The sequence below is a fragment of the Oryctolagus cuniculus genome, chromosome 1, assembly GCF_051225735.1.
Source record: "Oryctolagus cuniculus isolate XC-2025 breed Fujian yellow rabbit chromosome 1, ASM5122573v1, whole genome shotgun sequence".
Taxonomy (NCBI): Eukaryota; Metazoa; Chordata; class Mammalia; order Lagomorpha; family Leporidae; genus Oryctolagus; species Oryctolagus cuniculus.
In genome coordinates, this window is record NC_142867.1 from 15988138 (window position 1) to 16014102 (window position 25965).

At 38.0% G+C, this 25965-nt stretch overlaps 2 protein-coding genes across 4 annotated transcripts; one reads left to right on the forward strand and one right to left on the reverse strand.

The window, feature by feature from the left end:
- The first annotated feature begins 2504 nt into the window (after positions 1-2504).
- On the forward strand, positions 2505-3473 carry LOC100348461 (olfactory receptor 5T3-like). Its single transcript, XM_008273017.4, has one exon. It carries the CDS (start codon positions 2505-2507, stop codon positions 3471-3473), a length of 969 nt encoding a protein of 322 aa, XP_008271239.4.
- A 10953-nt stretch (positions 3474-14426) lies between these two features.
- Positions 14427-24868, reverse strand: LOC100348208 (olfactory receptor 5T9-like). Of its 3 annotated transcripts, none has more exons than XM_089303216.1 (2): positions 24842-24868; positions 14427-15371 (listed from the first exon to the last, which is right to left on the reverse strand). In XM_089303216.1, the coding sequence occupies exon 2, from the start codon at positions 15264-15266 to the stop codon at positions 14427-14429; it is 840 nt and encodes a 279-aa protein (XP_089159342.1). In that variant the 5' UTR covers positions 15267-15371; positions 24842-24868. The 3 variants fall into 3 exon arrangements, with proteins under 3 accessions (XP_089159342.1, XP_069918048.1, XP_008271236.2); XM_070061947.1 differs by lacking the exon at positions 24842-24868 and adding an exon at positions 18538-18560 and having other exon boundaries at positions 14427-15384; XM_008273014.2 differs by lacking the exon at positions 24842-24868 and having other exon boundaries at positions 14427-15377.
- Positions 24869-25965: the final 1097 nt, after the last annotated feature.

Sequence of the window (25965 nt, forward strand, 5' to 3'; positions counted from 1 at the left end):
TTTTATTAATAGATCTGTTCAAATAAATTGTTTGTAAACTATAAATTTTTGTAAATAAAATGATGTTTGTGTGTCTGTGTTTTGTTATAACTGACACGTAAATTATTTGCATTAAACATAAATCATAATATAATTTTGCTATATGATTTACTTTATATTTTTATAAGGAACAAATGAATAATTGTAGCCTCACATTTATGAAACTCTTTATGCATTAGAAAAATAGTCTGCTAGGATTTGTGAGGACATTTCTGGGATGATAGAGCTGCATGACTCTTCCTTCCTTTCTTCCTTCCTTTCTTCCTTTCTTCCTTCTTTTTTTTTTTAAGATGCATCTATTTATTTGAAAGGGAGAGTCACAGAGAGAGAGAAGGAGAGACAGAGACAGAGACAGAGACAGAGACAGAGAGACAGATCTTCCATATGCTGGTTCACTCCCCAAATGGCACCAAAATGGCCAGGCTGGGCCAAGCTAAAGCTAGGAGCCCTGGAGCCCTGGAGCCCCGAGTTCGTTCAGGGTCTCCCACAGGGTGCAGGGCCCAAGCACTTGGGCCATCCTCTGTTGCCTTCCCAGGTGCATCAGCAGGGAGCTGGGTCAGAAGTGAAGCAGAAGGGACTCCATTAGGGATGCCCCATTGCAGGCCATGGCTTTAACCCACTGCACCACAGTACTGGCCTGGTCTCTTCTCTTTCTAAAACTATTTCTCTTAGTTGTTTATTCTCTTCTTGATGTGTGTTCACTTCAATATGATAAAACCTAGCGTGTTTCACACCATGAAAATAAATCATTTGTAAGTCACTGAACTTAGCAAGGACTTAAGTACAGCAAACTTTTCATTACTTTTAAAATGTTGCATTTATGGCATGCTAAAGGAAATGCAAAGTCCTGGAACTGAAATGTCTCCCTTCAATGTAGAGTAGTTAGCATTTAAATGTGTTTCAGTAACCCAGACTTTCAGCCTGGACACCAGGGAGCTTTTGAACATTATGGTGTTTGTTGCTTTGTTCTGTTCTTTCTTCCTTCTTTCATTCTGTCTTTCCTCCCTTCCTCCTTTCCTTTACATATCTTTTCACACACTTTATTTCCTCATATTCATGAAATGGACAATGTCAATATTGTACTTATAGTTCAGAGATTATACCCTGCTTTATGGCAAATACAGAGATTTTTTAAATTTTAGCAACAATTTACTATAAATAATTTTATTATCCACTATCAGTCATATTTATTTTGTAGGTATTTTAGATACTCCACAAGAAACAAATCATACAGTAAATGTATGCCTATGATTTATCTTTAAGAGAAATATGTCTAAAAACACCTCAACGGACTTCTCAGAGATATATAAATTGAAATAGCTATATCTCATAGTTAGTTAGATTTGAATAACGATAATGGTAAATGAGTTACAAAAGGAAAAAATCAGAAAGGAGATGATATATATCATGGGCGAACAAAAATTGAAAATAAAACATGTGATACCATTCTTGTTTGCAAACAATGTGCTTTTATCTCCAGAGTACCATCTGCAGTCTACTTAATGGAGCAAGAGAATTGCCGGAAAAGAAGATGTAAAATGGTTTTGTCTGTAAATCTTTCCCATGCAACAAGTTAAGATGTAAGCTTAACAGTCAATTTTATAGTCATCTGCAAACATTTTCAATTGAACATTAACATCATTTTTCTCATTTAAATTTAACTGTGATTCAAATATGGTTTTTCATATAACAAAACTCTTGAACACTAGGAGGGTACATTTGGAGCAGCAATTAAGACACTGCTTGTGACACAATATTTCATATCAGAATGCCTGGGTTTGAATCCTGTCCCTGCTTCCAATTCCGGCTTCCTGTTAATACACACCCTGGGAGGCAGCAGATGATGGTTTAATTGGACCCTGTCATCTGTGTAAGAGACCTGGATTGAGAGCTCTGACTGTTGAGAGCATTTGGGAAGTTAATTAGTGGAGGAAAAATTCTCCCTCCCTCTCTCTCTCTCTCTCTCTTTCTCTCTTTCCTGTTTGTGTGTGTGCGTGCATGTGCCTGTTTCTCTGCATTTGAAATAAAATGAAAATAAATACGTATTTTAAAATCTTTTTGAACAATAAGGAAAGATATTTCATATACTTTGTAACAAACGTATATATTCTTACTTCTCAGGTACACACTTTTTCCATAATATTTTTGGATTCAAATATGCCTATCTTCATTCAATGTTGTGCTATTTAAAATGATGCAAGATAAGAACAAGAGGTAGGGAATTACTTGGAATATAAACCACTTGAATTGTAGGATTGTTTTCGGCATGATACAGTTAGATAACAATTGAATTAAATTATTTGTATTTTCTTCATATAGTGAAAACCATATACTTGGACACATCTTCATCATTGCCTATCTCATGGTTACTAAGGAAATCACTGTGGCTTAAATGTAGACAAAGAATATAATTAAATGGAATCCATTTGCACTGGCTTTTTTCCTTTATAACCTATATCACTGAAATGGAAGGATTTTCATCAGATTTAGAAATATACAGAATTCAACAGAAGAATGTCAGTGGTGTCACTGTATTTATTTTGATTGGCTTCACAGATGATTTTGACCTGCAAGTCTTCCTATTTTTACTCTTTCTTGGAATCTATCTCTTTACTCTGATAGGAAATTTAGGACTGGTTGTGTTAGTCATTGGGGATCCCCGGCTTCACAACCCTATGTACTATTTTCTGAGTGTTTTATCAGTTTTGGATGCCTGTTATTCTACGGTGGTAACCCCTAAAATGCTGGTCAATTTCCTGTCAGAAGATAAATCTATTTCATATTATGGGTGTGCAACTCAGATGCTTCTGTTTGTGACTTTAGGGACCACGGAATGCTTTCTGTTGGCTGCCATGGCTTATGATCGCTATGTAGCCATCTACAACCCGCTTCTGTACTCAGTGAGCATGCCTCCCAGAGTTTATGTGCCACTCATCATTGCCTCCTATATTAGTGGCGTTTTGCATGCTACTGTACACACAGTGGCCACATTTAGTCTGTCCTTCTGTGCATCCAATAAAATTAGGCATGTCTTCTGTGACATCCCTCCACTCCTTGCACTATCCTGCTCTGACACCCACATAAATGAGCTTCTCCTCTTCTACTTAGTGGGCTCTGTTGAAATAGTCACCATTCTGATTGTCCTGATCTCCTATGGCTTCATTCTGTTGGCCATTCTGAGAATGCATTCTGCAGGAGGAAGACAAAAAGTATTTTCTACATGTGGCTCTCACTTAACTGGAGTGTCTATTTATCATGGGACAATCCTGTTCACTTATATGAGACCAAGCTCCAGCTATGCGTCTAACCATGATATGATTGTTTCAATATTTTACACCATTGTAATTCCCATGCTGAATCCCATTATCTACAGTCTGAGGAACAAAGATGTGAAAGAGGCCATGAAAAAATTATTGAGAGAAATTCGATCATAATTAAATCATACTGGTAGAATCAGGAAAGCTGGCAGAAGATTGTTTTTCAGTTCACACGGTTGTGGTCAAAAGCTAGAGAAGAAAACATCTGGCTTTAATAAATTGTGCTTGTATAACTCAGAATATTTCCAGATAAAGCATTAATGAGCCTCTAATGCAGCATTTTAAAAATTTAGACATATTTTCTTACTTGTATGCTTATTAGTTTTTTTAAAAAAAGTCATATTACTTTTTTTAATGTAAGTACATTGTTGTTAGTAGTTGTGTAATTAGTTTTCACTCATTCTATGAAGAGGTCATGTCCTCAGTATGTACATTGCTTGTGGCAAGCCTACAATAATCTTTTTAAAAATTTTAAATAACTTTTATTATAATGTTATATTTTATTTTATTACTAGTTTCTGTTGTTAATCTTACTGTGCTTCATTTATAAGTGTGTAAATTAAACCACAGTTATATATGTATGGGAAAACCATTGTATATGGAAGGTTTAGTACTACCTGCTGTTCAGGCACTCACTTGGGTATCAGTTGGAAGGTCTTTCTAGCTGTAACATGAAGGCAAAGGCTACCAGGCCACGCCTGGCTTGTGCACCTAGTGAATGTTGGCCTTCTACTCAACACAGCGGCGATAATCCAGGGGCAGTGAGGCACAAGGGTAAAATCGGATTTGATGAATGCCGACTCTCCCACTGTGCAGCAAGTTCACGTGTGTCTCATTCAGCTGCATCTCATGAACCCAGCACAGTGCACTTGGGAGGAACTGGACAGCTTAACAGACTCAGTGACTGAGCCACACCGACCACCTGCGGTCCACATCCAGTCCCCGTTTCTAAACCGATGGCAGCGGGAGAGCGAAGGAATCCCGGTGCATGTGAGTCTGCCTCACTGACGGCCTCCGCTGTCCAGGCCCTGGATTCACTGCCAGACTCCTTCTCGGGCTCAGCCCGGAATAGAGAAGGAGTCTTCTCAAGGACGCCAACCAACTGCAGGGAAGAACAGAAGCCTTCCCCCGCGACGCTCACCTCCCCTGGTGGGCTGCTCCGCCATCTTCAATGTTCTTAACGATGTGCCTTCCTCGTTCTAGAATCTCTATGCAGGAATTTTCCAGTCGCTGCTTTATATGCTTGAAAAGTGTCCTGACCTGCTGAGAGCCATCCAAGGTTCAAATGTGTCTTTTGCTGTGTTTATGTCTACTCTGATTTTAATATTAAATTCTTTCTTTGCCACTTTTCCATCAAATATTTATTAGACCTATTACACAAGTTAGCAACATATGCTGATACTAGATGGTAATATTTAATGGAAATTTTCTGAGGTTTCTAAAAATAAATCATACTCTAGGAAAGAATGTTCTGTCACTATCATACTTCTGTCACTATCTCATATTTCTATGACTATAAATATATGAGATATATAGATTATGTGTATGTCTCTCTCTCTATATGTTTATGTTTACGACTGCTCTAAGATCTGTAAAACTGACTTATTTGATCCTGATCCTTGCTCACTTCCCAGCCCTGTATTTATTTACTACCTATAACAATTTACCTTACTTTGTTGTTGTGGGTATTGTTGTCCAGGAGGTTGGGCCACTGCTCAGGACACCTGCATCCCATATAGAGTGTTGATCTGAGTCCCAGATGCTCTGCTGCTCATCCATCTTCCTGCTAATGCATCTTCAGAGGAAGCAAATCATGGCTCAAGTGTTTGGGTCCTTGTCATCCATGTCGAGGACCTAGCTGAAGTTCCAGATTCCAGACTGGCCTGCCCTAGACCTGGCTGTTGCAGACATTTAGGAAGTGAACCAGTGGGTAGGAGATTCTCTCTCTCTCTCTCTCAATGTCTTCCCCTCCCCTTTTTAAGTATATTAAAAATAAATAAACACAAATTAAAAGGTGTCTATTTCCACTCAGCCACTGAAGAACTGCAAAACACATAATACCAATTTAAAAATCCAGAAAATACCTGAAATTATAACTTTTCTGGTTCTATCAGGAATCTGATAATGATGACCAAGCTTAAATTTAAAGAGGTAAGGCCAAATATAGGGTATTGAGAAAAGCAGAGAGCCTTCCAATGAAAGCATTTGAATTTAGTCTTATGGTATTTTCTATAGATCCCAAACACATACTTCTGAAAATTAAACTAGATTCATTTTGTTCAAATATAGGTATTGCTGGTGACCTTTAAGTAAAGACAGTTGATAGTTAATTGAATGTAAGTTCTACAGGAAAGAGTAAGCAACACATTTGAATGGACCAGGAAGTTCATCAGATGGAAACGAAATCAAATGCCTGGTGAAATACTGAAAATAAACACACATTCGCTATCATAAACCAAATGACTCTCAATTGAGTTCACTATTAGAGTAAAAACCGATAAAAAATCTGTGTAGCTGAACTAATAGGAATTTATCAAATGGAAAGAAAAGACAAAAATGAGAATAAAAGTATGCGAGAACTGTGTGACATATCAAAGTTTAATCAATAGGAAAGTAATAGAAGAAATGAGGTGGAAGAAAAATTATTTGATAGTATGGTCACAAAGCTTCTAAAATAATAAAACGTCAAACCACAGTTGCAAAAGATGAGCAACCTCAGGTCGGATAGCATATCAGTAATTCTTCTGTGAATACAGAACCAACAAATGTAGTACATTCCTTACAAGGAATTAGGTATTATCATGGGTGTGCTGTCTCTAAAGTATTCAAGGTGGTTTAGCATGCTGGAGATCCTGGAGAACTGCTGCTGTAGCTTGCATACAAATCCAGTGTTCTCAAGAGCATGGAAGAGTTTGTTACAGGTGAGGTCTTAGGCAGTCTGCTGGGGGTTCACTATCGATTAACCCATCAATGGAATAAGCTTTTCTGAGGGTAGGAGGGTATTTCACAATCCAAAAACCCCACCTCAAATATCATAAACATATAATTTTGAGAATTGTCCACACCAGTTTTAAAAGGGACAAATACCAAGACCACATGATTTTGCTTCGGCCTCCAAAGATTCACATTTTTCTTAATTACCAACTTTAATAATTCCATTACTGAAACCTGAAATTCTTCATTAAGTTAAAAATTAACTCAAATATTCGAAGTTTCAAATTCCATTTGCTAGTCATGGGTAAGACTCAAGCTATGTTTCATGACTAATTCTGGTGGGAATTCCCTCCAGCTGTGATTCCAAGAAATCTAACAAGTTATCTCACTGCAATGCAGTGGTGGGAGAGATATAAGACGACAGACATTCCCACTCCAAAGGGAATAACACCAAAGAAGAAATGGATAACTTGCCCCAAGTCCAAAATCCAACAGCAAAAACTATGTGAGGGGCCAGCTCTGAGGCATAGCAGGTTAAGCCACCAGCTGCAGTGCCGGCATCCCATATGGGGGCTGGTTCGAGACCCGGCTGCTCCACTTCCAATCCAGCTCTCTGCTATGGGCTGGGAAGGCAGCAGAAGATGGCCCAAGTCCTTGGGCCCTTGCACCCACGTGGGAGACCCGGAAGAAGTCCCTGGCTCCTGACTTCAGATCAGGTCAGCTCTGGCCATTGAGGTCATTTGGGAAGTGAACCAGTGTAATGAAAGACCTCTCTGTCTCTGGCTCTACCTCTCTCTGTAACTCTGTCTTTCAAGTAAATAAAAATAATTCTTTAAAAACAAAACAAAACAAAACAAAAAAAAAAAACTATGTGACGTCTTAAAACTCAAGAATATTCATACAAACTGTGAGCTATCTCCTGGACTCAGAGTAAAGAGTTTGGGTAACCAAACGTAGGCATCCCCATTTGGGCTGAGTCCACCCAGAAGATCTCATTGTGGAATCTAGTGGAATAGCATCCATTGCATGCTGTTAGATCTTCAGTCCATTGCTTCATGGCCTTTTGAATAAGATCAAGTGCAGATCTTCAGCCTAGGGTCCCAGTGACAGTTTCACTACAATGGCTTTCATGGCATTGCTCTCGTGGGGACTCTCTGAGGTTGAGTGGCACCTGGTCCTGCTGAGCCATATCTGGTTTCCAAGGAGTAGATTCCAGAATAAACAGGGTTGAAATGTAAGGGGTCCATGGGCAGTGAGTCCATGGAAAGTGCCCCAGTCTTATTGCTCAAATTATCCTGAATTTCTAGCCCTCTGCTTCTATGATAGAATGGGACACTGAAGATGTCTGAAATGCCTTTAGGGATTTCTTCTACTGTATTTTAAAATTCGTTAATTTATGTATTTTGGAGTAAGCATACACAGACTTACAAGCACACATACAAAAATGGTGGTGGTGGGGGGAGTTCTCACTACCATTCAGCGTTTCAATACCCAAATGCTTCGATAATCCCTTCTATTAGTTCTCTCTTGCTAGCAAAGGGTAACTGTTTTTTTTTTTTTTTTTTTACAGGCAGAGTGGACAGTGAGAGAGAGAGAGACAGAGAGAAAGGTCTTCCTTTGCCTTTGGTTCACCCTCCAATGGCCACCGCGGCCAGGGCACCGTGCTGATCCGAAGGCAGGAGCCAGGTGCTTCTCCTGGTCTCCCATGGGGTGCAGGGCCCAAGTACTTGGGCCATCCTCCATTGCCTTCCCGGGCAGCAAGAATCTGCAATGGTGAAAAAGGGCAAAAAACAAAAGGCAAAAAGGGCCAGGCCCACTGTGTCTGAGGCCTTTAATCCACTTCCAAAAAGGAGTGGTTTATTAATCTGATTGGCAGTTGGGCACACAGGTGAGGCCAGGTAGGGGCATGACATCACACCAGGGAGCATGATGACGGTGTGGTCTTCCAGCTCACAAACTCAATCAGTTTTATCCTGTTTGACTGCCTACAACATTCCCCCCTCAGAGACTCCATTCCCTTAATCCTAAGGGGTGTTGAAGGGCATAGATTCATCACATCTTCTATAGCTGCTTCTTGCTTATGAGGGGCATAGCACAGGCCTTCCCTGTCCTGGGTCTGGAAGTCTCTGTCTATCTCATCTAACACATTTGCTTTGTGAGCTGGAGCAGTCTTGGTAACCGCCAATGGCTGTGTCCCCTCTATGGTCAGTTATTCACAGAAGTCAAGTTCTGAAACATATAAATTTATTAATTAGTATACAAAAAACTGGAACAAAGCAACTGCAAATGGAGTGCCCCATAAGATGAAAAGATTACCCTTATGTAGATTATAGAATCCATTTAGCTTGAGCATAGAGAATTATAAGAACCCATAAGGAGTTTTATTGTTAATAACAGTTCCCAGAGAGAATCAAAAGAAGAAAGACGATCACAGCATGTCTGCCTTAAGGTGCAGCAGTCTTGATGTGAGGAAGGCAAAGGCTTAAGGAATAATCAGGCATGTCTCTTGAGTTCACCCATGAAGACGTAAGAGGTAGTTTAATCCTAATTTTACTGAGGTAATCATGCTCAGTAGTGCCTGCTAAGGTCCCTTCCATTTAAGCTGCAGCTGATTTGAAAAAGATCTTTCTATTAATGGCTTGTTCAGGAATTCCTAATGTGGCCCCCATGGACCACCACATGCTACATGCCTGATTAATAGAGCAATGTATATTAAATCATTTTTTTTAATTTATTATTTTCATCTTCCTACCAGATCCCACTTATTCGTTTGTTATTTTAGCCTCTGGAGTGGCATTAAATCGTATTTTTATTTTTTTTATTTTCGTCTTCAGAGTGGATACCCTTCATTCTAGTTTGTTGTTTTCACCTCCAGTGTGGGATTCTAACAGTCTGAAATGGCATTTTTCAGATTGGGTGGTTTATATTTCCTTGGTATGATATATATGTATTAAGATCTATAATAGGCATAGTAGCACTGAGATGTCAGATTATTGGTTAAGGTAGATGATCAGAGATATAACTGGTCAAAGCTCAGCCCTATTTACCTCCTGTCTCCCCAGGTTCCAAGGTGATTTAACTATGGGTAGTTCTACATCTGCTCCTTTGGAAACTCCCTGAAAGATCTGCACTTAATAATTGGGAGACCCTTCGACTATATGGGATTAAGGAATTATAGATAATACAAAGTATCCATGTAAAATGCTTAAGAATAATTAAGCTTGTGAAGAGCTGTGTCTGTTTTTATTTTCTCAGGTCCTACAGAGAGACTGTAAAGCTGTTTAGTGCTGCATGCATTCTTACGGATTTTCTTCTAAGGGTACAGTTTAAAACTTGCTATGGGATTGCAACAGGATTCACTGGGTACTAACTTCCCGTGTAGGACCTCTGTTCTCAAAAGAGCTACAGTATTAACATTAATGGTAAAACTTGATCCCAAAGATTTGCTTTGTTCTATTGTGTGATATTATGCATCACAAGTTCTAGTTATTTGTGTCAAACTACATTGCCTGCATTCTTAGGTATTTCTTTAAAGTTTATTAAGTGCCTCAAATGTAAAATCTGGGATACATGTCTCTGTGAAATTCCTATCTAGTATGTTTTAACATAGGGTCAGATATTTAAAGGCAGCCAAGGAGATTTCTGAGAATGGCAAAATTCTGTGGACTTTGGATTCCAAAATTTGGATTCCAAGTTTTTGTGTATAGCATTAAAGACACCCTAATACAGACCCCATACTGAAAAGGGTAGCTGCAAAAGTGTTCCAGAGAACTAAGGAGCTTCTAACTAAAAGCTCTGGTATTGGGAATTGCCGATGACAGGATTCTATGGAATTTGAATTCAAAAATTCAGATTCCAAGCTTTAATGGGGCCCTGATGCAGACTTTGTACTGAAAAGGGTAGCTACAAAAGTTGTTATAGATTCCAGGATTTGAATTCTAAGCCTTGTGTTTGCTTAAAAGCCTCTGAAACAGACTGTGCTGGACAGGGGAGCTACAAAAGGTGTTCCAAGGAATCAAGGAATTTTTGACAAAAACTCCAACATTAGAAATTCCTGAGTAACCCATTCATAAGAAGATCCTCTTCAGACCAGTTTCAACTTAAATGAAAGGGACCTGACCAGGTGCTATTGAGCATGACTATCTCCGTGAAATTACAATTAAACTTCTACCTCTTAAGTCTTCATAGGTGAATGCGAAAGACATGCCTGACTGTTCCTATAAGCCAATAAAAAACCTAAGTACCTCTTCAAAACATAAAGGATAAGTAAAATTTTTGCCTTTGTCTCCTTAAGGCAAACATAGTGTACCTGCCTTTCTTAATTATATCTGGGAACTGTTATTGATGATAAAGCTATCAAATGATTTGTTTTATTATAATTCTCTATACTCAAACTAAACAGGTTTATATTACATAAGGGTAGCCTATCACTACTTATCTGGGAATCTGTAAGATAAGTTCTTTTCATGTTATGTGGCACCCCATTTATAATCGGTTTTACTTCAGTTTTGCTTATACTAATTAATAACTTACATGTTTCAGAACTTGACTTCTCGGAGTAACTGACCATGCAGGGGACCCAGACGTTGGCAATGACCCAGACTGCTCCAGCTCACAAAGCAAATTCATTAGATAGGATAGGCAGAGACTTCCAGACCCTGGATAGGCAGGATCTGCACTACGGCCCTCATAAACAGGAAGCAGTTACAGAAGAGATGATTCGACGTCCATCAACTCCCCTTAGGATTAAGGGGATGGAGTCTCTGAGGGGGGAATGAAGTAGGCAGGCATACATGTTAACATTGATTAGGTTTGTGACCTGGAAGACCACGCCTTCGCCACACTCCTGTGTGACCTCACGCCCTGTCTGATACCTTTGCCATGCCCCTACCTGGCCACACCTGGGTGCCCACCAGCCAATCAGGTTAATTAACCACTCTCCTTTGGAAGTGGGTTAAAAGCCTGGAACATGGTGTGTCCTGCCCTTCTCTTCTTCTCTGTCTTCTTGCCAGGACGGGTTTACTGTTGCCCTGCACTTCCAGGCCTCATGGCCTTTGGGCAATGCTCCCTAGATTTCCTGGACTAGATGCTCCTCCACATGGCTGGTTCCTTGTGCTTGGAATGAACCCAGATTTACCTCTCTCTCTTAGATAAAGCTCTCACTCTCCTATGTATCTTTCTCACTAAATAAAGCCTAAAATGTACCATGTTGCCTCATTTATTTATGCCAGTATTTAGAATACTTCTCTAAATATTAGGCAAGAACCCTCCTGGGCTTATTAATTTTGGGGATTCATTAATAAGCATATTGTGAAATCGTGTGGCACCCCCAAATTCTGGTAGCATGTGTGGCACCCCAGATGGCGCTTCTGGGGAAGTTTAAGGGGCCCCATTTTCATATGTATTTTAGGGGGTCATTCCTGATATCAGCCTTGGAAGTGGCTGAGTGCAGCTCTCTCTCCAGCAGGGTGTTGACGGTTCCAGCCTCAAGTCAGGAGTCACTGCCCAGGTGGGGCTCCCCTGCCCTCACAAAATTCACTGCCACCACTGTCGGAACCCACCAGGCTGGCTCGTGGGCTGCAACCAGAGCTCAGGGCCGATGTGCACCGTGGGCCCCTCTCCACGCAGTATGGTCCATCTGCCCAGGCCTACGGGCTCTCCTCCCCTGCGGAGTGTGTGCCTCCTTGGAAAGCCACTATAGGTCCCAGTGTTTCAATGATTGCAATTTCTGTGAGTGAGTACATTCAAGCCCTGTGTTCTCCTTCCCCACCTGTGGGTGGGCATATGGGGAAAGCACTAACCCAGATGGAGGAGGCATGGAGTGCAGGAATAAAAATAGAGTTAGAAGCCACAAGGAAGCCAATTTTTATCATGCTGCCACTATTTTCCCTTAAATAAATTTTGGGGAATGCCTCTGTTATCAAAATTCCCTTAAAGGTTTCTTCTGGGGTGCCATTATGTACCAGGTGCTTACTAATAATTTGAAATTAATAAGCTGTGTGGGCTCTTGCCTCACATTCAGGGAAGAATTCTGAATACTGACACAAATAAACAAGGCAGCATGATAAGTTTTTAAGTTTTCATTCAGTGAGAGAGATGCATAGGAGATTGAGGGCTCTATCTAAAAGAGAGAGGGAAATGTGGATTCATACTGAGCACCAGGAACCAGCCACATAGAGGAGAATGCAGGCCAGAAAGCATGGGGCATGGGGCCAGCATGGTGGCACACTGGGTTAATCCTACACCTGCGGTGCCTGCATCCCATATGGGCACTGAGTTCTAGTCTCAGTTGTTGCTCTTCCAGTCCAGCTCTCTGCTGTGGTCTGGGAAGGCAGTGGAGGATGGCCCAAGTGCTTGGGCACCTGCACCCATGTGGGATACCAGGAAAGAAGCTCCTGGCTCCTGGCTTTGGATTGGCGTAGCTCCCGCCATGGCACCCATTTGGGGAGTGAATCAACGGAAGGAAGACCTTTCTCTCTGTCTCTCTCTCTCTCACTGTCTGCAATTCTACCTGTCAAATAAATTTTAAAAAAATCTTTAAAAAAAAAAAGCAAGCATGGGGCAGGTAGCCAGAAAGCCATGCACCCTTAAGGGGCAGGTCAGCAAGGGTCCTCAATGGTGCAAAAGAACAAAAAGGGAAAAAAGGCAAAAAGGCAACATAGAATCTTGATAAATGCCAGTATCAAGTGTATCTTGTTTTTGAGCAATTAAAAAATGGGCATTGTACCCATTCTCTGTAGGATATAGTATAAAAAAAAAAAAGAAAAATACATGTCAGTAATGAAACCCAAGAATTTGAATACATTATCCATAGTACGTGAATGATGTGCTACGATGAGTTTACAGATGAATAGATCTGAAAGTGGAGCAGATTGATTTGAATGGTAATCAGTTACCAGTGACTTCATGCAAAATCTTCTAGAATTATATAATATTATGTGATGTGCAGTAATCTGATTGATTCAATGTTATTTGCCCATGCTAGTATAATATAGAGTTATATATAATTACAGCCACTGGAGTCTATAAAATTTCAGGTCTATGAGAATGAAAGAAAGCATTGTATATTTTAAAGACATATTTATATATCCATACATCTGCATATATATATTTGCATATGTATGTTTTATATGTGTGTATAAAATTCATATGTTGAAATATAAATCCTCAATAATGCAAAATGAAACTATTCAAAGTTAGGGTCTTTAGAGAGATAATTAAGGAAAATTAAATCTAGGTAGGCCTCAATTCTGAGTGACTGGTATTCTTATTAGAAGAGGGGATTCAGGGCCAGACACAAACAGAAGACAGAGGTGGTAGGTGGCACTGCAAACCTTGCAGAAAATCCTCATAAAAAGCCACCCCAGCCAGCACTTTGACTAAATTTCTGCCTCTGGAGCAGTGAGTAAATATTTTCTGATGTTCAAGCGTTCCAGCCTGTGGTATTTTGTAATGAAGTCTAAGCATTTTTCACAAACACTTTAAAGACATTAGGTAATCATGGATTACAAAAGTTTTGTACCAAAGTACACTTAGGTTTAATTCCACTTTCTATGAGATATTTAAAGTCTCCTCATATATTGGTCGGCATTGTATTGCAGTAGCATTGGCATCACATATTGGCACCGGTAAGAGTCCCAGCTTCTCCACTTTCAATCCAGCTCCCTGCTAATGTGATTGGGAAAGCAGCAGAGGATGGGTCAATTCCTTGGGCACCTACACCCACATAGGAGACACAGAAGAAGATACTGGTTCCTGGCTTTGGATTGGCTCAGCTCAGGCCCATTACAGCCATGTGAGGGTAAGACAGCAAATAAAAGTCTTCTCTGTCTTTGTCCCTACCTCTCTCTATACCTCTGTCTTTCAAATAAACGAAATGAATCCTTTAAAAAAAATTCTCCTCATATAAGGTTGTGTCTGTGTGTGTTCAGGAGGTCAGGTATATGTGAATGTAGTAAAAAGTAAAAGATGCCATTCTTTTTACAGGTGTAAAACCACATAGATAGGGAATCGGTTATAGTCTTTATTTGAAACTGTTTTTAGGACAGAAAAAAGTATTAATTACATAAAACATTTTTGTCAGAGCTTTTGAAAGGGAGACATGGACAATAGGTCTCAAGTATTTCAATTTAATGTTTAGTATGTCAAATGCAATTCATCCTTACACCAATTTTTCCGAAACACTCTTTTCACGGCCTCTTTCACATCTTTGTTCCTCAAACTGTAGATGATGGGATTCAGCATGGGAATCAGGATGGTGTAAAACACTGATGCTATCATGTCATACTCCAGAGCATAGCTGGAGCTTGGTCGCACATACATGAAGAGGATAGTTCCATAATAAATGGACACACCAGTGAGGTGAGAGCCACATGTAGAGAAGACTTTTCGCCTCCCTTCAGCAGAATCCATCCTCAGAATGGCCAACAGAATGAAGCCATAGGAGACCAAGACAATCAGGATGGTGACAACCTCAATGGAGCTTACAAAGAAGAAGAGGAGAAGCTGGTTTAAGTGGGTGTCAGAACAGGAAATAGCAAGGAGAGGAGGAATATCACAAAAAATGTGCCTAATTTCATTGGATGCACAGAAAGAAAGGCTGAATGTGGGCACTGTGTGCACAATTGCATGCAAAATTCCCCCAAGATAGGAGGCAATGATGAGAGGCACATAGACCTTGGGTGACATGCTCACTGAGTACAGAAGTGGGTTGTAGATGGCTGCATAGCGATCATAGGCCATGGCAGCTAAGAGAAAGCATTCTGTGGTTCCAAAAGTAACAGCGAGAAATAACTGTGTTGCACATCCAGGAAATGAGATGGCTCTATTTTTTGATATAAAATCTACTAACATATTTGGAGTTATAACTGAGGAATAACAGGCATCCACGGAGGACAGTACACACAAGAAGTAGTACATGGGGTTGTGAAGCTTAGAGTCCTCAATGACCAACAAAATCAGTCCTAGGTTTCCCATGAGGGTAAAGAGATAGATTGCTAAAAATAGGAAGAAGAGAATGATCTTCAGTTCAGGATCATCAGTGAAGCCCTTCAGTACAAATACAGTAATTTTTGTGGTATTCTTCATGTTCAAACTTCCTTGAACAAAGTTGTAGATATTCATACAATGAAGTTCATGTTACTGTGGAAATTAAGTAGAATGAGAACTCAAGAAAATTTAAACATATCTTCATATGCTTTACTTGGCAATGCACAATGACCAATTGTGAAACAGGAGTCAATGCAAGATGGAGATCAGGAATGGTGCCAATCCTGCAGAATCAAACAGAAGAAATATGTGTGTATTCAGTGACTGAACTCTTGCTGTTGCGGCCAACTGGGGCATGAACCATCGGATGGAAGACCTCTCTCTCTCTCTCTCTGCCTCTCCTCTCTCTGCATAACTCTTCTATTCAATAAATAAATAAATAAATAAATAAATAAATCTTTTAGAAAAAAACCTGAAACTACTCTAAAATGAGTCCTTTGTCACTGCTTCCCATGCCACCCCTCCCTCTCTGTCATCCTGCCTTCCTATCTTCCTTTTTTTCCTCTGCCTTCTGTTACTTCCATATGGTTACTGATATTGATTAACATTTAATTGTAGGTTTTTTTTTTTTTTTTTTTTGACAGGCGGAGTGGACAGTGAGAGAGAGAGAGAGAAGAGTCTTCCTTTTTTGCTGTTGGTTCACCCCACTATGGCCGCTGTGGAAGGCGCGCTGCAGCCAGCTCACCACGCTGATCCAAAGCCAGGAGCCAGGTGCTTCTCCTGGTCTCCTATGCAGGTGCAGGGCCCAAGAACTTGGGCCATCCTCCACTGCACCCCTGGGCCACAGCAGAGAGCTGGCCTGGAAGAAGAGCAACTGGGACAAAATCCTGTGCCCCGAGCGGGACTAGAACCCGGGGTGCCGGCACCATAGGTAGAGGATTAGCCTAATGAGCTGAGGCGCCGGCCCTGTAGTTTTTTTTGAAACTCATTCTCACTTGCCAAGCAATGTTTTTATATCTTAATTACAATGCAAAATATTCTTTGTACACAAAAGCATGGTGAAAAGATATTTCTCAGAATCCAAACTAACGATTTAAATAAAACCTTAACAATACAAACACAGAGCATCTCTTGCAAAAATCTACTCTTTTTACAATCTTCTGTGCTTTTTCCCAACTGAAAGCTGTTATTCACTGTTAGCCACATGGATATTTACTGCAAAGAGAACACTATTTCTTAATCTCTGATTTTTTAAATTTTAAATCTATCTATTATCTATCTATTTATCTATCTCTCTATTCTACCATTCAAATGAACATTGTATGAGATTTATCATGAAAGAGATCCCTAGACACAATCAAAATTACAAAGATTTATAGCCTTTGTCATTTGGAACCTTAAATACCTGCATGATTAAATAACCACAAGTAAATTAGAAGAAGATGTAAAGTAGAGAAAATATATACAGTGATGTATGTCTTGATTAATAAATACATTTTACTGCCATTGGATAATGGATAAATTTTATATGCAGCAGAGAGTCACATAAAGAAGATCTTATGGTCAAAGTATATATATATATATATATATATATATATATATATATATATTAGTATAATATAACCTGGAAAATATAAAATAATACTAAACTCTCCTACACACTCAGAAAAACCAAATATTTGTGTCTGTAGTTAAAAAGTTACGGTTGAAGATATGAAGTATAGCAAACATTACTAACTGCTAATGGGAAGATTAAAGTTACAACCATTTGGAAACTGAAATGTCTAATTTATATATCTAACAAAAATCAATAACAACATGTAACTGAGTGAATTAATGCAAACAACTGCAAAATATGTTTGAATGAAAAGAAAAAAGGAAATTTGAGTGATATGCTCATTATTATATAAATAGGTTTAAAACATCTGCAATATTATATTTTGTGTATGAGTATACAAACACATGAATAAAGGAATACAGTTTTCCTGTGAATGAGAAATTGGAGATAGGGCTCACGTTGCATAAAGGAGATAAATTGATAGAGTCAGGTTTAATAGGAAAAGAAGGAGGTATACAAATGAACTTTAATTTTATGATAGTAATGTCTGGCACAAATAAATCAAAAATGAAATAGTGTGACTATGAAAATGCAACTATACTCCTTTACATTTAAATTATTTATTATGACAGACAGGTATGTTTGAACACAAAAAAATGCCTACTTGCACCATTAATCCCTTCAGAGCTCTTGTGGTTAGTTGAATCTTATTAACTAAATATATTTTTTTAAATGTGGGTAACTTGTTAATACAATTTGACATGGCTGCACTAGACTTGAAATTTTATATAACTAAAAAGTCCTAACCAAGTTAAAATGGCAACTATTTTACTATGTACAGTACATATACTCTGCTACAGAGAATATCCATAAAATAAATTTATGAGTAAAAGATCAATTCAGACACTTGATTAAAAGAAACATAAATGTGCTGTACATTGAGATTTAATGCTATAACGAGTACTGAAAAAATATATTTCACTTTGTGTTTCTATGGGGGTGCAAACATTTGAAATCTTTACTTAATGCATACTAAACTGATCTTTTGTAAAAAAAAAAAAAAAGAAATTATCAATTCCCAACTAGACTCTCACTGGGATTAAACATGACAATAGATCTGATCTGATTTCATCATCATTTAAAAAATCATCTATTATTTTTCACTTTATGTTTCTGTGTGGGAGCAAACTGTTGAAATCCTTACTTAGTGTATACTAAGCTGATTTGTATATTAAGATAATCGAAAATGAATCTTGATGTGAATGGAAGGGGAGAGGGAGTGGGAGGGGGGAGGGTTGTGGGTGGGAAGGACGATATGGGGGGGAAGCCATTGTAATCCATAGGTCGTACTTTGGAAATTTATGTTCATTAAATAAAAGTTAAAAAAAAAAGAGAAAAAAAATTTTAAAAATTAAATATATTTAAAACAAACAAACAAAAAAAAGAAACATAAATGACAATTGAGTAAATGAAATAATAGTTTAAAAATTTAAATAATTTATTGAAGTAAAATATGTATGCCATAAAACCATTTCAAACAGAAAAGTATAGTGGCAATGATGACATTCACAGTGATTTACAACCACTGTCTCCGTCTAATTCCAATATCCTTCTGTCACTGCCATCTATACATTAAGAAAACTTCTGCCATTCCTTTCTTTCCAAGCAGACACAGGGAGAGAAAATATTTCCGTGTACTACTTCACTCCCCAAATGTCCATATCAGATGGATTTTAGCTAGGTCAAAGCTACACACAGATTGTACTAGGAAAATCTACAGCCAATTGTTTTCCCAAATTGTGCTCTCTATGTTGTGTGTGTGCGTGAGTACAAACTGTTAAAATCTATGCTAAACATGGTGTTGGTCCTCTGTATATCAAATCAAACTAAAATTGAACCATAATGAAAAAGGAGATGGGAGTGGGAGAGGGAGGTGGAATGGGAGTTGGGGGGATATAGGGGAAAAAACTACTATATTTCTAAAGTTGTATCTATGAAACATTCATTCATTAAATAAAAACTTAAACAAACTAAATGGGGAGAGACAGAGAGATCTCCCATCCACTGGTTCACTCTCCAGATGGCTGCAACAGACAGTGCTAGCCAGGCCAAGGCCATGAGCGAGGAGCTTCACCAGGTCTCCCATGGGGGTGGCAGATGCCCTAACACTTTGGCCTTCTGCTGCTGCTTTTCCAAGGCCATCTGCAGACAACTGCATTGGAAATGGAGAAGCTGGGACAGGAACTGACATCCATATGGGATGCTGGCATTGCAGGTGGCAGCTGTAGTGCTTTCCCACAATGCCAGACCCAGGACAATAGATCCTTAAGTGCAAAGCATCCTTATTGAAAATAAATACAATTCTTCTCTTCAAATGGTAATGAATATTTAAAAAAAAAAAAGCTACACACAGGTAACCCAATTCTGGTGTCTCTAATGGGTGGCTGGTAACAAGTTTCTTGATATATCACATACTGTCTTCGAAGGTGTATGAAATTGAGAAGCTAAAATCAGGAACAGAACCAAGACTCGAACCAATGTGGCATGCTATAATGAGTACTCAAACAGTATATTTCACTTTGTGTTTCTATGGGGGTGCAAACTGTTGAAATCTTTACTTAATGTATACTAAACTGATCTTCTGTAAAAAAAAAAAAAAGAAGAAGAAATTATCAATTCTCAGCTTGACTCTCACTGGGATTAAACATGACAATAGGTCTGATCTGATTTCATCATCATTTAAAAAATCATCTATTATTTTTCATTTTATGTTTGTGTGGGAGTAAACTGTTGAAATCTTTACTTAATGTATGCTAAACTGATCTTCTGTATATAAAGAGAATCGAAAATGAATCCTCATGTGAATGGAAGGGGAGAGGGAGTGGGAAAGGGGAGGGATGCGGGTGGGAGAGACGATATGGGGGGGAAGCCATTGTAATCCATAAGCTGTACTTTGGAAATTTATATTCATTAAATAAAAGTTAAAAAAAAAAGAAAATGTAAAGAAACAGATATTCTACCAGATTTTTTCAGTTTTCTTAATGCACAAATGTTGGAATGCTTTTCGGTATGCTGTAAAAATGTAAAAATATTACACATTGATCAAAATTATTTTAAAGGTTTTTAGTACACTTCATTTTAATGGGTTAATCCATCACATAGTTTAGAGATATACAAACTATTTATATGTTCCAGATATTTTGCTCTTCACAAATATAATATTTCCAAGTATGTATTTGTATCACTCCATAAGTTATCTTTTCACTTTTTGATTGTGTTCTTTGATATGTGTCTTGGTGCACTTTGGATGCTGTAACAGAATACCTGAGACTGGGTTATTTTTAAAGAATGGACATACATTTGGTCCTTGTTCTGGAGGGGGAGAAGTTTACAATTAAGGAATTCCATCTGCTGATGAATTCCTGGATGTGTAGTAACATAGTGGAAGGCATCTGATGGTTATAGTTACTATATGTAGCTCAGGTGTTTCTTCAATTTTTTATCAAGCCATAAATTCCATCATGAGAGCCTCACTTTTATGACTTCATAATTCTAATTAACTACCAAAGTCCACACCTTCAAATACATCAACACATGAATTTGCAGATTATGATTTTATCAAATGAAATTTTGATGAATTATTCAAAACATAGCAATATGCAAAAGTTAATTAATTTATTAAATTAATTAATTTGATAAAGTTTAATTAATTCATTGCAATTATTTTTGCTCACAGGGCAGGAGCTTGGCTCACTGGGTGAATCCTCTGCCTGTGGTGCCGGCATCCCATATGGGCGCTGGGTTCTCGTCCTGGTTATTCCTCTTCCAGTCGAGCTCTCTGCTGTGGCCCGGGAAGGCAGTGGAGGATGGCCCACGTGCTTGGGTCCCTGCAGCTGCATGGGAAACCAGGAGGAGGAGGCACCTGGCTCCTGGCATCGGATCAGTGCAGTGTGCGGCCATTGGGCAGGAGGCAGGGGGCTAACCAACAGAAGGAAGACCTTTCTCTCTATCTCTCTCTCTCACTGTCTAACTCTGTCAAATAAATAAATAAATAATTAAGTTAAAAAAAGTATTTTTGCTCACTTCATATGCTAGAATCCATTGGTAAATCTGAAGATATGAAGATTTACTGCATGTTCAAAAATTTTATCCTTTTAGCTGTTGTATTGACTGTATTGATTAAATCAGAGTTAAGTTTTATATATGCCTTCTGGATATGCATTTTTCCCTGTAATCTATTTCATTTCTAATCATTGTTTAAAGTAACTGCAATGGTATCTCAACACTTCGTTTGCTTTACCAAGGTTAAAATTGCTGGGCAATATTATAAGTAACTAAATTATTAAGTAAATTCCCTGAAGTTCTACCTGGGAATACAAAATGGAAGTCTTCCATTTGGGAGAATTGGACATTTTAACACTATATGGCCTGATGTTTTCCTTGGATAATCCAAAACTATAAACTTCATGTTATTTTATATGATCTAATGAAGAATAAAATATTTGAACTCATTTATAGTTTGTACCAGATAAAATTCAGAAACAACAAAAATTCTCATGCAGCAAATGAGTGACCAAATTGGGAGCAATGAATAAAATTAAACCTGATAATCTTAAAGCTTAATGGGGAAAATGAGCCAATTAAAAATTAAGTAGTACTATAGATGTATTTATGCATTTGGTTAAAAATATTTGAGTAAATATAAAATTTGATGTCTCATAGACATCTTTGATGACGCTCTTCTACATACAGTTCATGGCACCATGCAAAGAACCCAAATATTTGAGTAAACATAAAATGTGGTTATTATAAAAAGTGGCTGCCACTAGATGGAGTGCAAGTAATGAGAATAAAAGTTGGAGCAATGATGTTTTTGTTTATATGTAATAATACATTACTCAAATTATTGAAATGCATAGGATAAAAAATTATTGCTTCATGTGAGTACTTGAAATAGGATGTCTTGAATGTTATTTTTCTGAATACAGCTGTATTTGTGGATGAGAGTGTGTGTTTTCTAATTCAATGCTGGCCCTATTCCTGTACTTTTGACTGCATGATCAACTTAATTTTTTGTAGAAGAGTTACAGGAAGACCTAAAGAAAGAAAAGTATATTTTGGTGAATATTAATTCTTATGTTCTAAGGTAATTCGTGTCATGAGTAAAAGAGCAGGATCAATAAAATTCTTGCCAGTGGTTAAATGATGTATCTGGTTCAAATAAGTAACACAAAGTTTAGAATTTTGAAGTGTAGGTTCATCATGTAGTTTCCTAATTAAAGCCAGATGTGAGGTTAGACATTTTCTTCAATGTATATTCCTTTTAAAAGTAACAATACATTTGAATGACCAAATAGTATAGTCAAGTAGGCTAATTAAGTGTGTAAAGAATAAATATAAAATTAAATTTCCTTTAGTGTGCCACTTTTGATTATACATTTAAGATGATAATATATTGAACTTTTTTCTCATACATTTGTATATATATTCCAATAGCAAATATTGGGTCAAAACTGAGCTTGTAACTAAATCATTAAAAAAAAGTCTCCCAAACCTCATACATTCCACTCTTAGATACAGGTAATATATTTCATTTGTGATTATTTATACACATTCAACTATTAAATCATTTGAATTTGATTATTAATTTGTCTCTGTACATTCTTTAGAACTCTAGATGATTTAGTAATGAATAATAAAGCAATTTTGCAAATTTTGGGATCTGTTGATACTAAAAATAAACCCTTTTGGGGCCGGCACCGTTGCTCACTTGGTTAATCCACCACCTGGGTGCCAGCATCCCATATGGGCACCGGGTTCTAGTCCTGGTTGTTCCTCTTTCAGTCCAGCTCTCTGCTGTGGCCCATGAGGGCAGTGGAGGATGGCCCAGGTTCTTGGGCCCTGTACCTACATGGGAGACCAGCAAGAAGCACAGCACATGGCTCCCAGCTTTGGATTCACATAGCTCCAGCCATGACAGCCATTTGGGGAGTGAAACAACAGAAGGAAGATGTCTCTCTCTCTCTCTCTCACTGTCTAACTCTATCTCTCAAATAAATAAATAAATAAATAAACACATATTGTCACAATTGCATTTGCTAAAATATTGTTTTGCTTTTAGTAAATTAAATAGTTAGAGAATATTATTATCTCTATGGCTAGGTTTCATTTGAAATGAGAGTTTCAACTTGAAGCCAAGAGTGTTATTTTGTTGGATTTGACTAATTCAATAAATATTAAAACATGCTGGTAAAAAGAGAGGATGGCCTTGATTCTTGAAGGAGTTAAATTATAGGATCAACTTCTAACATCAATGTAAAGTCACAACTTCAATTACAGTTTTAATACAAGGCAGAAAACTGCCAATATCTTATGTCTTATCATGAAACACTAAGTTTGCAGAGGAAGGAAATAATAGCATCCATCTATTGGACACATGCTACATGAATGGATTTTAGTGCACATTACTTTATTTCCCCTTTCTAGCATATTTGACAAGCATTAAGTGCCAAAGGAAAGATTCAATTCCATGGCTCTGCATTTCTTCTCCACCAGTGCTATGTAGAAGTGTTTACCACGCCCCTACTGGATAGACCCTAGTTTCATTCTACAAGTAAACCCTTACTTCGACTATGCCCAGTGAAGTAACATCAAACATGACTCTTCATGCATTTGAGTTTCTAGAATGCTGAGACATGATAAATATTAGAAATAATACTAATCAAAAGTGGCTTTCATATTACATAGTAAAACAAAATAATTATTATTTTCCCATTATATCAATATATAAGACCCATGGTAGTTGAATAAGTCCAAAGTCATGTTACTGTCAATTGGTAAATGCCTGATTCTTCAAAATTTGCATCAATCTTTCCTCTTTTTTAGAGAAGAAATATATTTTCTTTTGAAAATATTCTCTATTAATGGCATTTGTGGTTATATAGACAAAGAAATTCATAATTTTTATATTCTTTGATGTTGAGAAATTGTGTGCTTAAAATTCACAGGTAGAATTTTGTAAAAATGACATTTTGATAACTATTTTATTTACTATTAATTAGACAAGAATTAATATGTTTTACTGTGTGTTTAATACAATATTGGGGAAAACCATATTTTGTCTTAATTTTTAGATTTCCTGAAATATTCTACATATTATCAGAATTGATCTTACCTGTGGAAAACCAAATACAGGTCCAATGACTTTGTGGATATGACTCAATTCAATTATTTATATCTGCTTACTTGATTATTGATAAACCCAAAGGAGACGCTCCTAGGGGAATAAGCTCCAATTATGTTCTGGTTCAAAATAGTAAAGTGATGATTGCCTCACTGAAATTATACCAAATTATACCACATGTTGATACTTCCTGAAGCCAGTTCTTTTGCCTTCTGGTTTAAAGTGATGAGTTAGGAAAAAAAAATTGTTTAACTTTCTTGTGATAGTAGATAATGGCTTCAAATATAATGAACCTTAGGGCATACTGTTGACATTGTTTTATAACCTAAGTTCCCTGAGCACCAATTTCCTAATATTGGCAACATAAGCCATTTTATATTGTAACAAGTCCATAAGTACAGTAAACGACATTATTGTAAAGTCACCATATGTTTCTTGTAGAATCTAGCAGATATAAAACATAAAATTTAAATTCTTAAGATCTTATGAATCACTTAAGTTTGAGCCTTGTAAATACCAACCTGGAGTACACTGGGATACTGTAAGATACAAATATTATTCAAGGGAATTTCAGAAGGTTATGGATGGGCAGGCTTTCAGCCTAGCTGCTAAGTTTCACATGTCCAACATTAGAGTTGATTTATGACCTCAACTGCTGATTAGAGTTTTCTACTAATAAAGAAAATGGGAGGAAGCAGCGATGGCTTAACTAGTTGGGTTCTTGCACCCACATGAGACCTTTACTGAGGTCCTGGCTCCTGGCTTCAGTCAGGCCCAGCCCAACCTTGACCATTGTGGGCATTTGAGGGATGTGATATGAACAGAGATTTTTCCTGTCAGTGTGTCTGTATGACTCCCTCCCTCTCCCCTCTAAATCAAAAAGTGGAAAATAACATTCTTGGAAAATAGAATTTAAATGAGACGTTTATTTTGATTTAATTTTTAAATTCATTCATGATTTCCCCATGAATATTTTGAGGATCCACTATACTCAGAACTATATGTATTAAGTGTACTAAAATTCAGCAATATCCTGGGTGAAATCACAGATTTCAAAGCAAAAGTTGATTCAACAAAGTTGAAAGTTCAAAGAAATAAAAATGGTAAATTTATTTATTTATTTTTAAGAATTTGTGTATTTATTTGAAATAGTACCAGGGATATAGAGAGAGACACACAGGGAGACAGTGAGATCTTCCTCCCCAGAGGGCTGCAATGCCTGGGCTGGGCGAGGCATATACCAGGTCCAAGAGCTTCGTCTGGGTCTCCGACTTGGGTGGCAAGGGCCTAAGTACTTGATCCATCTTCTGATGCTTTCCCCAAACCTTTATTAGGGAGCTGTATAGGAATTGAAACAGACAGGAGAGGAACTGGTGAAGAGTAAATTTATTTAGAGATGAAGACTAAAATATAAGCCACATAGAGTTAATGGAACTCCCTCTTCTCTCTTTTTTGCTGTAATCCTGAATTTTCACAATGTTTTGTTGAAGATTTTCATGGCTATATTCTTAAGAATTAATAGTTCATTACCAGCCAGCGCCGTGGCTCACTAGGTTAATCCTCTCTCTTGCGGCGCCAGCACACCGGCTTCTAGTCCCGGTCCAGGCGCCGGATTCTGTCCCGGTTGCCCCTCTTCCAGGCCAGCTCTCTGCTGTGGCCAGGGAGTGCAGTGGAGGATGGCCCAAGTACTTGGACCCTGCACCCCATGGGAGACCAGAAGAAGTACCTGGCTCCTGCCATTGGATCATCGTGGAGCGCCGGGTGCAGCGTGCCAGCTGTGGTGGCCATTGGAGGGTGAGCCAATGGCAAAAGGAAGACCTTTCTCTCTGTCTCTCTCTCGCTGTCCACTCTGCCTGTCAAGAAAAAATAAAAAATAAAAATAAATAAATAATTCATTTACCATATTTTTGTGCATGACATTGATGAGGTTTTTCATCAATATGTTA

Coding starts and splice junctions, on each gene's coding strand:
- LOC100348208 (XM_070061947.1), bottom strand. CDS start 18,557: ATGGACATTTGGGGAGTGAA. Junction 15,385..18,537: donor ATGGACATTTGGGGAGTGAA/GTAGTACACGGA, acceptor TGTTCAAGGAAG/TTTGAACATGAAGAATACCA.
- LOC100348461 (XM_008273017.4), top strand. CDS start 2,505: ATGGAAGGATTTTCATCAGATTTAGAAATATACAGAATTCAACAGAAG.